This window comes from Ovis canadensis, chromosome 3 (genome assembly GCF_042477335.2).
Source record: "Ovis canadensis isolate MfBH-ARS-UI-01 breed Bighorn chromosome 3, ARS-UI_OviCan_v2, whole genome shotgun sequence".
Classification (NCBI taxonomy): domain Eukaryota; kingdom Metazoa; phylum Chordata; class Mammalia; order Artiodactyla; family Bovidae; genus Ovis; species Ovis canadensis.
Genome location: NC_091247.1, coordinates 77,517,516 through 77,532,191, shown reverse-complemented (window position 1 = coordinate 77,532,191; position 14,676 = coordinate 77,517,516). Strand labels below are relative to the sequence as shown.

At 49.9% G+C, this 14,676-nt stretch overlaps 1 protein-coding gene across 8 annotated transcripts in view; it reads left to right on the top strand.

The window, feature by feature from the left end:
• Positions 1 to 14,676, top strand: part of TTC7A (tetratricopeptide repeat domain 7A) — a 159,296-nt gene that overhangs the window by 17,006 nt on the left and 127,614 nt on the right. For 7 of the 8 annotated variants that reach the window (XR_011255693.1, XR_011255692.1, XR_011255690.1 and 4 more), the window contains 2 exons: positions 10,967 to 11,097; positions 13,255 to 13,370. Coding sequence is in view for 3 of the 8 variants with exons in the window: in XM_069583382.1 (XP_069439483.1) it covers positions 10,967 to 11,097; positions 13,255 to 13,370 (247 nt within the window). In the remaining 5 variants the exon portion in view is untranslated. Of the gene's footprint in view, positions 1 to 7,229; positions 7,563 to 10,966; positions 11,098 to 13,254; positions 13,371 to 14,676 lie in introns of those variants that run through there. The other variant, XM_069583385.1, reaches the window with a different exon arrangement.

The following is a 14,676-nucleotide window of genomic DNA, read 5'->3' as shown; positions in this document are numbered from 1 at the left end:
GTGTCATAGTGGGAGGGGCCTGAGCGCCCTGCCCGGAGGCTCAGTGGGACTGTAAGTGTGGGTGTCTCAAGAGCAGGCTCTGGGTCTCTTCACTCATGAGAGACATAAAAACACACTCAACTCACCTGCTTTCCCCTTCGAAGCAGAGGGACTTGGCAGTGTGTCCTCTGGGAGGTCACTCACCAGGACTTGACCTTGCTCTGAAGTTGGGGGCACATGGGTGGGAACAGAAACTTCTTCCTGATTCTCAGGGAGGGCTTCGGACACCATCCCAGGAGCTTGAGAGAGGGGGCAGCTGAAGCAGTTGTGGGTTTCTCTTGCTTGAAGTGAAGAAGCCTTGTGTGCACATACACGGATATTACATGGAGTGGGGGAGGGTCATATCTCCAACTCCTCTAAGGGGAAAAAAGTTATTGTCTATGTCAAATTTAATCAGAAACAATATGAAAACTACAAACTTTTCACTAAGATAGAAAAATAAAACAGCTTCACTTCCCTGTTTGAATGAACTGTTCCCCAACATCACACCTGGGATCAGACTGACCTGATCCTGCCAGGAGCGGAGGACTGGATTTTAGGGCCTCACATGGGCCCCCAGGACGTAGGCTGGGCTCTGTCAAAGCCTCTGGCTCTAAGGAAGGACTGTCTTTCCCCAGGTCCTCCAGCTCCTCCTGGCTGCCGAGTTGATGGGTCTGCCACACAGAAATAGGCCTGTCTTGTGGCCAGCTGCTCCCAAGTCCTCTGCTGGCCCCGGATGGAGCTGAGGGCCCTGTCCCTGCCTGTCGCAGTCCCCCAGTTGGTCCCTTCTCCCCTAGTCTTCCAAGCTTCTCTGGTTATCTGACTTTGTGGTATACCCAGAAACGTGAGGCGTGGGCCCTCCCCCTCTGCACCCTGCGAGTATGATGGGGGCAGGGCATGGGGCTGCAGGATTATCACTTTCACCACCCAGGACCTTATTGGAAGTGTAGACTCAGGCCCCACACCAGATGTACTGAATCAGAACCTGCATTTTTAACAGCATCCCCAGGTGATGTGTATACACCTTACAGTTTGAGAAACAGTGCCCTGGAACTCTTGTTTAATAAACATTTGTTGGCTGGTGGATTGACCTTCAGTTCATCTCTAGAACGGAAGGGAGTTTTTATGCTCGCTCTTTGGATGCAGAAACTGAGGCTTGTCCACAGTTGTGCAGCCTGTGAGTAGCAGAGCTTGGACTGGTGGCCGGTGGTTATCTCCCAAGCTCCCATGGCTGACTAATATTCTGTCATACTAGTATGTATGCTCTGCGTCTTCCTTATCCGTTCATCTGTGATGGGCATTTAGGTTGTCTCCATGTCCTGGCTATTGTGAACAGTGCTGCTGTGAACACAGAGGTGCATGAGTAGACACCTCCTTTTGATACCATTCTGGTTGGTTTGGGGGAAACATCTTCCATTTACTTTGGATTAAAGATAATCTAGGAGAATTTGGTGTCGAGGCTCTTCTCAGAAGACCTGTCCTCAGTACCGCCATCTTCGCAGAGCCCTGCTGGTTTGATTCTATGTGCTCGTGGCTGTCAGCTTGTCTTCCTACGAAACTTGAAGCCCCTTGAGGATCGAGGGTCATTTCTTCAACATTCCTAGTCTTCTCTCCCTCTTCTCCCTTCCCTTCCCGGACCACATGTTTCTGATAAATGAGGTCACTCCTGGTGCTCAACGTGATCTAGAAAGTTCTGTCCCTTCACCTTTTCTTGGGCCACTGTCCTCGCCAACCAACCCCATTTTTGTCCCTCTACATGTAGGTAGCACCAACACTTTCTTCCAGACACAGTTCAGGTGCCCCTCCACCAGGAGATCCCCCTGATAGTAGCTGCAGACTACAGCATTCTCTCCCTCTGTCAAGCTCGTTTGGACCTTGGCCCAGTCTCCCCAGTTAGAGATCGGTTTGCTTCTCCTGCCAGGGGTCTGGTGTCTTGTCATTGTGCCCCTGGCCCAGCTCCCACTGGAGAGAGTAAAGTTTGCCAGCAGTTGATTCAGCAAGTGCCCGCTGGGGGTGCCACGATGGACACCTCGGGTCCCTCCTCTCAGAGTGGCAGGTGGGTGAGCAAAGCCTGCTGCTGGTGTGCTGTGCCCGGGGAGAAGCGGCCGCTCTGGAGGCGGCCCGCAGCGTGCAGCAGCCATCCAGCGTGCAGCGGCCATCCAGCGCTGGTGAGTCATAAGCCGCCTAGTGCCACACTTTCCGGCCCTGCCTATGCATCGGCAGGCTGTAGTGTCAGTGAAGTCCACCATTTGGGAAAAGCAGGAAACGGGAACTCCCAGTGGTGGCTGGTCTGTAGCTTACTCCCATGGCCTGCTGGGCAAGATGCCAGACTTGCTGCTCGGCCGTAGTGTCCTGGCCACGTGGCTGCCCCCAGTTCTGTGGGCTGCTCTGCCTTGGTGTGGGTGGGAGGGTCGGTCTTTGAATCCCCTTGGGGGCTACAGCTCCTCAGCTGCCCATCTCCAAGTAGGAGAATCACTGATGCCCAGGGAGAACTTGTTTGACCCACTCTGTTCCAGAGAGGGGAGTGAGTGAGACCTAGCAAGTTGTGGGGCCTTCCCAGGTGAGCTGGCACGTGAGGCTGAACTTTAGGATGGATTAGCTGCAGATGGATGGAAGAGGTGCCTTCCAGGTAAAGGAAAAATCCAGAGGGAGGCCCTGGGGAAATGGAAGTGACTGATTTGGAGTAAAGTATAGTCATACCTTTCTGGAATTAAGAGAGTGTGTGTGAGGGACTGGGAAATGAGGGGGCATCGAGAGCCCGGCAGGAAGGCTTGTGGTATCCCTTTTGCTGGTGTTCCAGAATTTTGGCCCTAGGTGGCCATACCATGGGGTGTGGCACAGCCTGTTTCCCGTAAAACTGGGCTCATCTGTTGGCCAGCACCCTGTCTGGGCCCATCTGGAGCAGTCTAGGCAAAGCCATTGTGGATCCACGTAACGAACTATCCTCTTTTCTGCTCATCTGAGTTCTAAGGGCATCCCCAGTTCTCATGGACATGCATGATGCTTCAAGGCCTGTTCTTTTGACATCTTGAGCCTTACGCAGTTCAGCCCTGAAAGCCCCAGGGTCGCTGTCCACCTCTCAGCAGTTCTTTGGCAGATGACTTCCTTCTCTCCTCCAGCCTGTGTTGCTTCCTGTTCTCTGGCCCTTGCGACAATGACGCCCCATTTCTGCGGCCATGTGTCCTGCCTGAAACCCTACAGACCTAGTCACTGCTGCCTAGTTTGGGGCTTGTGGGCCCCTTGAAAGCCAGAGGTGCCTTGTGCTTTAGCCAAGCCAATCCCTTTGCCTCTTGCTCACAGTCCAGCACCAGGGAGGCTACTCTGGGAGGTTTATCTCCTGGCCAGCTAATAAAAGGATGACCTGGCCATGGAGGGAGATAGCCCTGGTTCACCCAAAATACTGCAGTATGATGCTAAATTGTGAAAGTGCTGTGAAAATTTTAAAGTAAAAATGTAAAAAACATTAAGTAGCTGTGAGAATTATCTTTTCCTCACTCCTCAAGATTTTTTTTTCTGTTCATTCAGTCTCTGAAACCGCCAGCTCTTCTGCTCTCTCCTGGGATTTTATGGCTTTATGTGTGTGTGTGTGTGTGTGTGTGTGTGTGTGTGTCTGTGTGTGTGTGTAAGTTCAAGCTTATGCACACGTGTCCTTTTTTTAAAAAGTAACCATTTATGTGTGCATGCTCACTCAGTAGGGTCCCAAAGACTGTAGCCTGCTAGGCTTCTCAATCCATGGGATTTTTTTCCAGGCAAGAAAACTTTGGAAAAATGAAAGAACACCAGGCAGCTCCTAGGGTGGGATATGGTGGGGATATTTGGTTTGGGGTTTTTTTTTTAGTCCTGGTATGGCAGGAATTAGCTGTTTATTTTGGCTTCCTTCTTCAAGGGGTGTGGGCCATCTGCCTTGTGGGAAACGGGTCAGCCCTGGCCCCAGACTGTGAGCCCTGGAGGGAGAGGCTGGCCTGCAGATGGAGACGAATGAGCAGTCTGGGCGTCTTGCAAGGGGCTGGTGTGTTCATTGTGTGCTCACCAAGATTTTACTGAGGTCCTGCCTGGGTTGAGAGATACAAAACAGGGCAGGAAGGTGGGCGGACTCACAGAAGGGAGACCGTGGAGCTGGGAGTGAAGGAGTGGGTGTGGTCTCCCTGCATCATCTCCTGGTGGCCCATTCCTCCATCGTTGGAGGCCACCCCCGAGAGTAGTTGGTGGGGGTGTGAAATGTGGACGGGGGACAGAGGGGTGCATTTGAGAAACCAGCGCTGACACCATGGCCCAGCTGTGCCAGGGTAGACGGCTGTCCTTCAGCCATTAGATACACATGTGAAAGGCAGGCCCCCATGGGTGGCCAGAAGCCTGAGATTTGGGAACCGCTGGCGGGTCATCGAGGGTAAGTAAGGAAAGACGTATGGAGTCTGGGCTGAGAGGACGGATGGTGTTGAAGCCGGAAGACCTGGGTCTGGCTGGCACTTAGAGTGGAGAGGTGTTGGAGGGAATCTCCTCTCCCTGAGTTAGATTTCCTGTTTGCCATTCTAGGGAAGGGCTAAACCCCTACCTAACAGATCATTTTGAGCATTACTTGAAATGTTTTCTGAGAGCACATGCTCTGTTCTTCAGAATATCATCAAATTTAATGTTCACAGCCAGCCTATGAGGTGGACATTGTTAGCGACCTTATTTTGTGTTTGGGGAAACTGAGACTTGGATCTCTGTAAATATTTTGGGGTATATTCTTCCAGTCTTTTTTTCCTGTAGGTTTATATTTTAAAGAAAAATAAGTTCATACATTCATGTATTTTGTAACTTGTTTTTTGAAGTTAATATTTTATAAACTAGTTTCTAGTATATGTGTACATTAAAGTAGCATCATAGCATTTCATTGCAAGAATCTATTGCAGTTTAGCACACTTATCTCCTGTTATTGAACCTGTAGGTTAAGTCTGTCTCTCTCTCTCTTTTTTTTTTTTTTTTTGCCATTATAACAATGCTGTACTGGATATACTTAAAACTAAATTTTTAATTTTTTTGCATACATTATCTTTTGAAGGATAAATTTCTAGAAGTAGAGTGAAGTCAAAGTATATGCACTTTTCAGAGACTGATAAAGTCAAATTGGCTGCTCTTCTTTTCTTAAATTTTTTCAATTGGTAAAATATAAAATTTAGCATCTTAACCATTAACAATCTTTCAGCTGCAGTAAAATACACATAAAATTTATTATCTTAACCATTTTTAAGTGTACAGTTCAGTAATGTTAAGTACATTCATGTTGTTGAGCAACCAATCTCCAGAACACTTTATCTTGCAAAATTGAAACTCTGCGTCCAGTAAACAGCTTTCCATTCGCCTCCCGCAGCCCCTTGCAGTCCCCATTCTACTTTCCGTCCTTGATTTGACTACTGCAGGTACCCTGTAGAAGTGGAATCATACAGACTTTGTCTTCTGTGACTGGCTTATTTCACTTAGCATGACATCCTTAAGGTTCGTCCGTGTTGTTGCATATGGCAGGATTTCTTTTTCTTAGGGCTGAATAATATCCCCCTGTATATATATCTTACATTTTCTGTATCTATCCATCAATAGACACTTGGGTTGCTTCTGCCTTTTTGCTATTGTGAATACTGTTGCTATGATCATAAGTGTACAATATCTCTTCTAGACCTTTTTTTCAATTCTTTTGTGTATATACCCAGAAGTAAAGTTGCTGGGTCATATGGTAATTCTGTTTTTAATCTTCTGAGGAATGACCGAGCTGTACCATCTTGTATTCCCACAGTTGTCCGCTTTTGAGTGTGATTTGTAAGAGCTCTTCCCAGCCTGGCCTTGAGGCTTCCCCTCTGAGGGCTGGAGCAGTCCCTGGCATGTCTTCCTCTCTGCCATCCTCCACCTCCATGTTGTGTGCCCTTCCTGCGTGCCCTGTACTCTTTGACCAGCTGGGTAGGCAGGAGGGAGAGCTCCACATATCTGGAAAGTTCCACTACAGAAAGCATCGCGTTCTCCATCTCCACATCCAGAACCCCAGGCTCCAAGGGCGGGGCTTCTTGGAAGAACTGCCGTCCAGGATGGGATGAGTCACTCAGACTGATGAGGCCAGGGCCAGCCTGTGTGTTGAGCCCAGAGCTGTGCCAGGGTCAGTTTGCCTCCAAACGGAAAGTTTGGAGTTCATGAGAAAGCAAGAGTTCTTCTTGAAAGAGGAACTCCCCTCTCTCATAGGACAGGGTGTTTTCACAGAAAGACCCCTCTGCTAGTGGAAATTCAGGAGGTAGTACCCAGTGCTTCCTGGTAGCCTTTGGCTTCTTGACACTTGACAGGGCTGGGATCCACTGGGATCTTTGGGGAGCAGGCTCAGGAGCAGCCTGTCTCCGTCTTGGACCTAGTGTGGTCTCACACGCAGGGCGGAGGGTGAAGAAACTGGAGGCCTGGAGTCCCCGCTATATTTCCCATTAGATATTCATAGACAGGAAAATGGACCTTCATTTGAATCAAAGAGCAAATATAAGGCAAAGAAGCCTTTTTTTATGGACAGAACTCAGTAATTGGACTGTGACTCTCACTAGGAGGAGCTCCAGGAAGCTTTTTGGTCTTCTGTATGTTGGAAATTATTTCATACACCACCACTTCAATGACTATATCCCCTCTAATTTGATCTTCATTAGTTCCCTAGAGTCATAATTGCTTCCTTTAAGAGAGGAATATTTTTATTGTTTTTAGATATATTTTTATACAGTTCCTAGGTCTTGAGTGTGTAATTTGATGAATTTGGCAAATGTAGATACCCATGTAACCAACAGCCCAGTAAAGACAAAGAACATACTCATCACCCCAGAAAATTCCCTCAGGTCCTTTGCCTATTGGTCCCTTCCCCAAGCCCACCTCAGGCAATGGTTGCTTCTTTTCTATTAATACAGGTAATAATTTTGCTCTTGTTTAGAATGACATATAACTGAAATCATAGAGCCTGTACTTTTTGATATCAGGCTTCTTCTGCACAGTTATAAGTTCTGAGAGATTCATCTGTGTTGTTTATTTCTGAGCAGTATTCCATTGTATAAATATGCTACGGTTTGTTTATAAATTCAGCATGCACTGTTTTTTAGAGAGGGAGAAGCTTCACCAGGCTCTGCACTCTGCCTGAGTGAATGTGCACATTCCTCTGTGCGTCCTTCCACTCACTGAACACCAGGTCTTGCTCTCGCTGGGTGCAAAGATCAACCAGAAATGGGCAGAGGAAAGTTACAGTGTAGGGGAAGGGCACACGCAGAGGAGACGCAGCTAAAACGTTCTGCTGGTTCTGGAGTCGAGAGACTTCCGAAGCCTTCAGGGAAGAGGTGGTTTCGCTGTGAGCTTCCAAGGAGGATGGATTTAGAATTCTCCAAGAAGCACAGTGGAGAGGCCCCTGCTAGGAGCTGAAGAAACGGATGAAGTGCAGGGAAGGTAGCAGCCCCACAGACAGATGCTTTGTTGTGGCCAGCCCACTGGGGTCTTGGAACTGGCAGCCTGAACCTGCCAGGCAGCTGGCATCACCCATCCCAGTTCTGGGCCCAGAGGTAAGGCAGTAGGGAACCCAACCAGTAGCGTATCTCTGGCCCGGGGCGGGGAGGACGGGCACAGGGTGTGTGGAAGCAGACCCTCTCTGTGTCTTCTGGAGTTGGCTGTGCCCTCCAGCCATCTGCGCTTGGCTTGCAGGCCAGGTGTGAACAGTTTCTGTGTCCCGCTGTCCTTCAGGGAGCATCGGCCATGGGTCTCAAGAGGAGAGGCTGGGCCAGCACTAGCAGTTGATGCGGGGGTCCTGCCTTCTTCTGCCTTCTGGTTGCGTCTCCTCCAGCTCACCCTCTGTTCTTCCTCCCCCGTCAGTCCTCTCCTGGTTCTGAGTCATTTGGCAAGAGGCATGTTGACACTTGGTGACCCGGAAAACTGAGTCTTTGTGTCGAGCAAGGGCCTTCACGGCCTGTGCCCAGTGTTTCCCAGACTGAGGCACCCCGACCTTTGAACCAGTTCACACCCCATCCTGGCAGAGGGCAAGGTCACTGAATCCATATGGGTTGACATCTAGCCAAGAAAGGCAGTCATTCCTTACCTTGTGTTTGCAGAGTACTCTGTACTTTGTCAGACATGATCAGGCTTGTTGTTTGTTCAGCCAGCCAGTGCTTGCATCGTGCCTACTGTGTGCCAGGTTGTAGAAAGGGGAACGTGATGAGGCCTATGCCTTTAAGGAGCCTACAGTCTGGCTGAGCAAATGTGCACAAATAAATAAGTATAAAAAATGGTGGGGCTGAAATATGTAAAGTATAGACCAGGAGAGATGGTTGATTATACCAGGGTGTACCAGGAGGAGCTCCACAGAGGAGGTGGCACTCGGTGGGGCAGAAGGTGAGCTGTAATTTTGGGTGGACTTTGGGGGTCCTTACATTCCAGGCAAGAGGAACAGTCTGAGCAGTCAGCATCTGGGAGCAGAGGCTGGGTGCGGGTGCAGGAGGTCCGGTGTCCTAGTGAGCTCAGGCTTAGAACAAAGCACCACACACTGGCTGGCTTGTACCCCCAGAGACACTTGTTTCTCATAGTCCTAGAGGCTGGAAGTCTGAAATCAAGATCAGGTTCTAGTGAGGCACCTCTTCCAGATTGTTATTGATTTTAGTTGCTAAGTTGTGTCTGGCTCTTTGAGACCCCTGACTGTAGCCTGCCAAACTCCCCTGTCCATGGGATTCTCCAGGCAAGATTACTGGGGTGGGTTGCCATTCTTTTTGCCAGGGGATCTTTGTGACCCAGGCGTCAAACGTGTCTCCTGCATTGGCAGATGGGCTCTCTACTGCTGAACCAAATTGCAGGCTGCCAGCGTGTTGCTGCATGCTCACATGATGGAGCAGTTGAGGGAGCTCTCTGGGGTCTCTACAGACTCCAGCCTCAGGACTTAACCACTTCCCCAAGGCTAGCCTCCTCATATCATCACCTTGGGCTTTAGGTTTTCAACATGTGACTTTCAAGGGGACACAAACATTTAATCTATAATGTGTGGTGAGAGACAAGGCTAGGGAGTTGACAGGGATGAACCTTGGAGGGTGTGGTACAGAGAGTCAGGAGTTTGCTATAGCAGCAGGGACCCTTGTAGGGGTTGTAAGCAGTAGAGTTTTAGAAGGATCATCCTGGGAGCTATGAGCAGGATGGATGAGAGCCTGGAGGCAGAACTATGAGCTGCACGTGACAGGAAGGCAGTTTATCTCTTTATCTACTCAAGATATAAAGCCCGAAATTAGGAGATAAGAGAGGGGGAGGGGAGAGGAGGTTTGAAATGTTAAGTGGTCATCAGTTGGATGTTAGGCCCAAAAGCAGAGAGTTGAGGATTCTCTTCTTATCCCTTCCTTCAGTTAGTTCATCTTGAACACCTACTACATGTCACATACTGTGTGGGCACAAAGATGAGAACGCTCTGAGTTCTGCCCACTGAGAGCCGCCATCTAGGGCAGCTGTCTCAGGTCAGGAGTACAATTTAAGCAGACTTTGACCCCTCCCCTGCCTCAAGGGAGAAGTAGGGGAAGTGATTTCTTGGTGCAGACATTGGAAGTTTTCAGGGTGTAGTTCTTCAGGCAAGGTGTTCAAACTCTTCAGGAATCTGCCCTTTACCATCAGGGCTCATCTCTGCTCTGTGTAGACTTCATTTTTTTTTTTTTTTTTTTAATGATTAAGAGTTTAGTCAGTCTTTTTCCTGTCTTAAAACAACAGATAAAAATACAGTTGTTTTCCTTCACAGCTTTCTCTTCCTGGTTTCTTATAGTTTTGGGATTTTTGTTTTTGTTTTGACTTTAGAGTGGCTCAGAGGTTAAAAGTGTCTGCCTGCAATGCAGGCACCTGGGTTCGATCCCTGGGTTGGGAAGATCCCCTGGAGAAGGAAATGGCAACCCACTCCAATATTCTTTCCTGGAGAATCCCATGGACAGAGGAGCCTGGTGGGCTACAGTCCATGGGGTTGCAAAGAGTCGGACATGACTGAGTGACTTCACTTTCACTTCACTTTTCTTATATTTGAATTTTGGTAAGAAAACACACATGTATAAAATATACCATCTTAACCGTTTTTAAGTGTACCCTCATGTTAATGACATTCACATTATGTTGCTTCGTTTTAAGGTCAGCTTTCCCTAACATTTCCAGTCTGACCTCTTAGCTGCTTAACAAGCCCAGTGGAAGGGGTGAGAATTCTGGGATGGGGTCCTCTTGGCCCCACCTGGCCACGTGCACACCCTAGCCAATCACTGTGGGCTTGATGATAAGTCAGCCTGGATCACGTGCCTGCCCTGGAGGTGGGATGGGGTCTTTACCCTGTGAACCATGGGGGCTGAGGCTGCGGGATGGACACTCAAAGGGAAAGTGAGGTGCTGCTGCTGAAAGAATGGAAAGTGAATGCCAGGGACACAAAAACAGCAGATTCTCCTGCAGGCACAGAGGATCTGAGCGTGTAACGTAGGCGGGGTAGAGATTGGTTGGTTCCTTGAGAGGTCTGTGTGTAAGTGCTGTGTAATCGAGCAGCTACCATGTGCAAGGACTGGCACTGATACAGTCCAGAGAGACTCATTTGCTCAAGTCTAACTACTGGGGGAGAGAAGAGCTGGATGTAAATAACCGCTCCAGGATTCAGACATGGAGAGTGCCTCGGGAGGGGTCAGGGTTGCTTTGTGGAGTGCTGTCTGGAAGGCCAGGCAGGAGCTGAGCATGCGGGTACCACCAGTGTGGTTCCCCACATGGGGCACGGGTGCCTGCTGTCTCCCCACCGCTTGATGCCAGCTGCTGCTAATACCATTCTTGCTTTAGGCCCTCCCCCCCACTCCCCGGACCTCTGCTTCCCACTGGTTGCTCCAGAGTCTCAGATGAGGCCACCCTGGGCCCCTGAGAGGGGCCTGGAGTTGGGCGCCCCCACCTTCAAGCAGGGCAGGTCCGAAGTGCGCCCCTCCTCCTGCAGGCCTCTCCCTGGAACGCCTGCCCAACTCCATTGCTTCCCGCCCCCGCCTGACTGAGAGGGAGGAGGAAGTGATCACCTGTTTTGAGAGAGCCTCCTGGATCGCTCAGGTGTTCCTGCAGGAACTGGAGAAGGTAAGCTGGAAATGACAACCTCGTTGTCATCACTGCCCTCTGCTGAGCACGTGTATCTATGCACCACCCAGCCCTCCAGCCCCGCCAATTAACCCCATAGGTTATGCTTGGGCAAATTAGAAAAGAGGGCCCTGCACCCATCCTTAAGATGCTCTGGAAACTCCTTATAGTATCCTGATCCTGTTAGCGTGAGACTCTTTACTGCCAGAAAACTGTTTTAATAAATAGAAGAGTCCACGCTGTCTATGGGGAGCCGGCAAACTCCTTGATGAGCTCAGCTCGTATGACCAAATTTGACAGCCCTGTTTGAGACAGCCCTCACAACAGCTCTATGAAGTAAGTATTATAGTCATCTCTGTTTAATAGATGAGGCTTAGGTTAGTCTATTTGCCCACTCCTGTCCCCTTGGAGGGCTTTCCTGGGTGGCTCAGTGGTAAAGAGTCCACCTGCCACTGCAGGAGACACAGATTCGATCCTGGGTCCGGAAGATCCCCTAGAGGAGGAAATGACAACCCACTCCAGTATTCTTGCCTGGGAAATACCCCCACAGACACAGGAGCCTGGGGGGCTACAGTCCATGGGGTCTCAAAGAGTTGAACGTGACTTAGCGACTGGTCAGCACCACCCACTCCCCTTGGAGGGGTGCAGTCAGGCCAGACACTCTTCTCGACTCTCAGGTGCCCTGGGAGTCCCTCACTGGATCCCCTGGTGGGGAAGAGGCCCATTCTTAAGGCTGCAGAAACAGGACTCGAGTGTATTCACCGGCACAGGTCCACGTGGAGACTTGAGTTGACCTCTGCCAAGGTCACATGCAGTGTTTTAGAAGCTCTTCACATTTGAATTACATATGGTTTGGAGGAAGCATTCAGGAAGAAGAGAAAGTCACCCATTCAGTAGAAGCCTGGCCTTTGGACTCTGTAAAGGGGACCATGTAGGCGATGAGCTGTAATGGTGTTCAGGGCTGGAATCAGCACCCCGGGGACTCTGGGCTCACAGATGGGCCTCGATAACTGGTTATGTGGGTCCAGGGAGGGCAGGCCGTGGAACCCTGTGCATTCTCGGCAAGACTGAGTATGCCTTCTAAGACCCAGCGCCATCCTCTGAGGAACTAAGAATCCTTAAACCTATGTCAGTTTTTGAAAAATAGGTGGATGGCTCGTTAATTTTTTTTCCCCTTGGATCAGAGAGGAAGGTGGCGTCGTGAAGGCAGGCCCTCCCAGGGCTGAGCTTAAGTGACAGCTCAGTTAATAATATAGTTGTTCCTCAGCTTCCCCAGAGACCCGGGCTCAGCCATCCAGCTGTTCTGAGGTATGTGACAGGACAGTGCAGTGCCTGGCATTTGGTAGCCGCTTGAGTGCTTGTTGGACCAATAAATACAGAGCCCGGAATGTGTAGCTGGCCAGACTTGAGTCTGCAGTCATGGCTCAAGCCAGCTTTGTGTTCTCAGGCACTTTCTGAGCCTCAGTTTCCTCTGAAGTGCAAATAAAACCAGCATTGGAGGGCTGTTGTGGGCATCCATTTGCATGCAGAGAATGGTTTAGACTTATTTGGTTTATTTATTTATTTTTTCTGAAGGGTAGTGTTTTATTTGACAGACAGCATGGGCTTCATACATATCCCTTATCAATGCCTTTAAAACCAAACAACTTTAAAATTTAGCAACAGTTTCTCCAAGTACAAAAATACACATTTATTACATAGGGTAGTAAAATTTGTCAAGGTATACAAAATCAAAGCATTTTAGATAAAGCATTGGTCTAATATATTGTAGATTGACAGAGTATAATAAAATGACATGTAGTCTGTCTTCAAATCATACAATGTAATACTTAGTGGGTAGGAAACCATCTACTCAGTTTAAAGCATAGAGGATGCTGAGGTTCTTCCATCACCATTGCTAGTCTCTGTGTACCCTTAGATACTCCTGTAACATTTCATGTGAATAGTTAGTATTGCTGGAAAGTATTATATTGTAGACTTATTTTAAGTGGAAACAGATCAGGTTGCGTTTGGTCTGAATACTGCGCTACGTGTCCCTGAGGTGCCTGGGGGCTTGGGAGGTGCTGGAGCCGCTGCCCCTGCCTGGACTGACCCTGGCCCCAGCCCCTCAGCCTTGGAACCTGCAGACAGCAGCTCTCTCTGTGTCTCCCTTGCTAGGTCACAAGTAACACCACATCCCGGCACCTGAAAGGCTCGCACCCGGTCGACTACGAGCTCACCTACTTCCTGGAAGCCGCCCTCCAGAGCGCTTACGTGACGCACTTGAAGAAGGGGTAGGTTGCTGGCAGAAGAGCAGGGCCTGGTCATTTCTTCCCGTCCTGGGAGCTGCTCACGTTGGTCTCGCTGAATCAGGTGCCCCTTGTCTCTTGGACATGTGTGTGTGGACTCCCTGGAGAGGACAGCGTGGGGGGGGGGTGGGTTGGCTTGTTCCCGTCTTGTCGGATGAGCGTGCCCAAGAGCTTGGGAGCGGGACCGGGCTTCAGGAAGCCGCTGAAGCAGTGAAGCCTGCACGTGTTGCGGGATGGTCGTCTTTAGAAGAGAAGGTTCTGGGAGCCGACAGGGTATGGGAAGAGGGAAGGACAGTGAGCCAGGCGGTCTGGCTGTGGTTGCTGTCGCCCGAAGTGTCGGCTGAAGTCATTTTGCTTCCCTGAGTCTCATTCTTTCCAAAATATAATGGAAAAGGCAATTCCTGCTTGTTCCATCTTTCAGGGGGCTGTGAGATACCAGGGGAGATGTGAAAGTAAAGGCTTGGCATCGTTTTGGGGGGTGCAACTGCCTGCAGATGAGATGGCAAGAAGCTCATTCTCCTGTGTGTTGACTGGAGGGCTTGGGATGCACAGACACGGGCTGAGAACCCCTTTCTTAGTCTCTTGCTCCTTGGGGTTAAGAAGGGCGCCGTCCCTTGTGAAGAGCCTGGTAGATGTTCCCACCTGCTGGGGGTGGGGCTGGGGGTGTAGGTGCCAGGCCCAGTGTGGTGTTTCATGGGGTGTGTTGGGTGGTGGTGGAGATGGAGGAAGAGGCGACCCAACCAGGAGGGTGTGTTGCTGGTGGCGTTGGGTCTTTGGCGGTTCTACAGGACTCAAGGCCTCCACCAGGCTGAAGACTGGCAGATAGGGGTCTGGGCTTCCTGTGCCCCGAGTCCCTCAGCATCATTACCACCTTCTGCAAACACTGTGGGCTGGGGCCGTGAGGACATTCTGGCAGGCAAGGGGACCTGGGGGAGTGGGGACTCGTGTGCTCAATGGAGTTGGTCACTGTGCAGGTTGGGTGAACACCTCGCCTTTCTCAAGCCTCCCAGGTGGAGGTGGGCCTGCCACACAGGTTACCTCCTCCCCACAGGTGAGGAAACAGGGTCAGGTTCAGCTTTCATTGCTCTGACTGGCTGGAGTCCTGTGAGGCCCCTGTGTCATTTTGGGTGTGATTCATTTTGTTAAATTCCACTTTATTCATTCTTTTCACATTTTTGGAATAGAAGACTCTTACACAAGATACCAAAATAAAAAGGTACAGGGGACAATAAGTTTTCCTTCCATCTCCACCCCCTGCCTCCTGGTTCCTCTGTAGGCAGTGTTCCTAGGC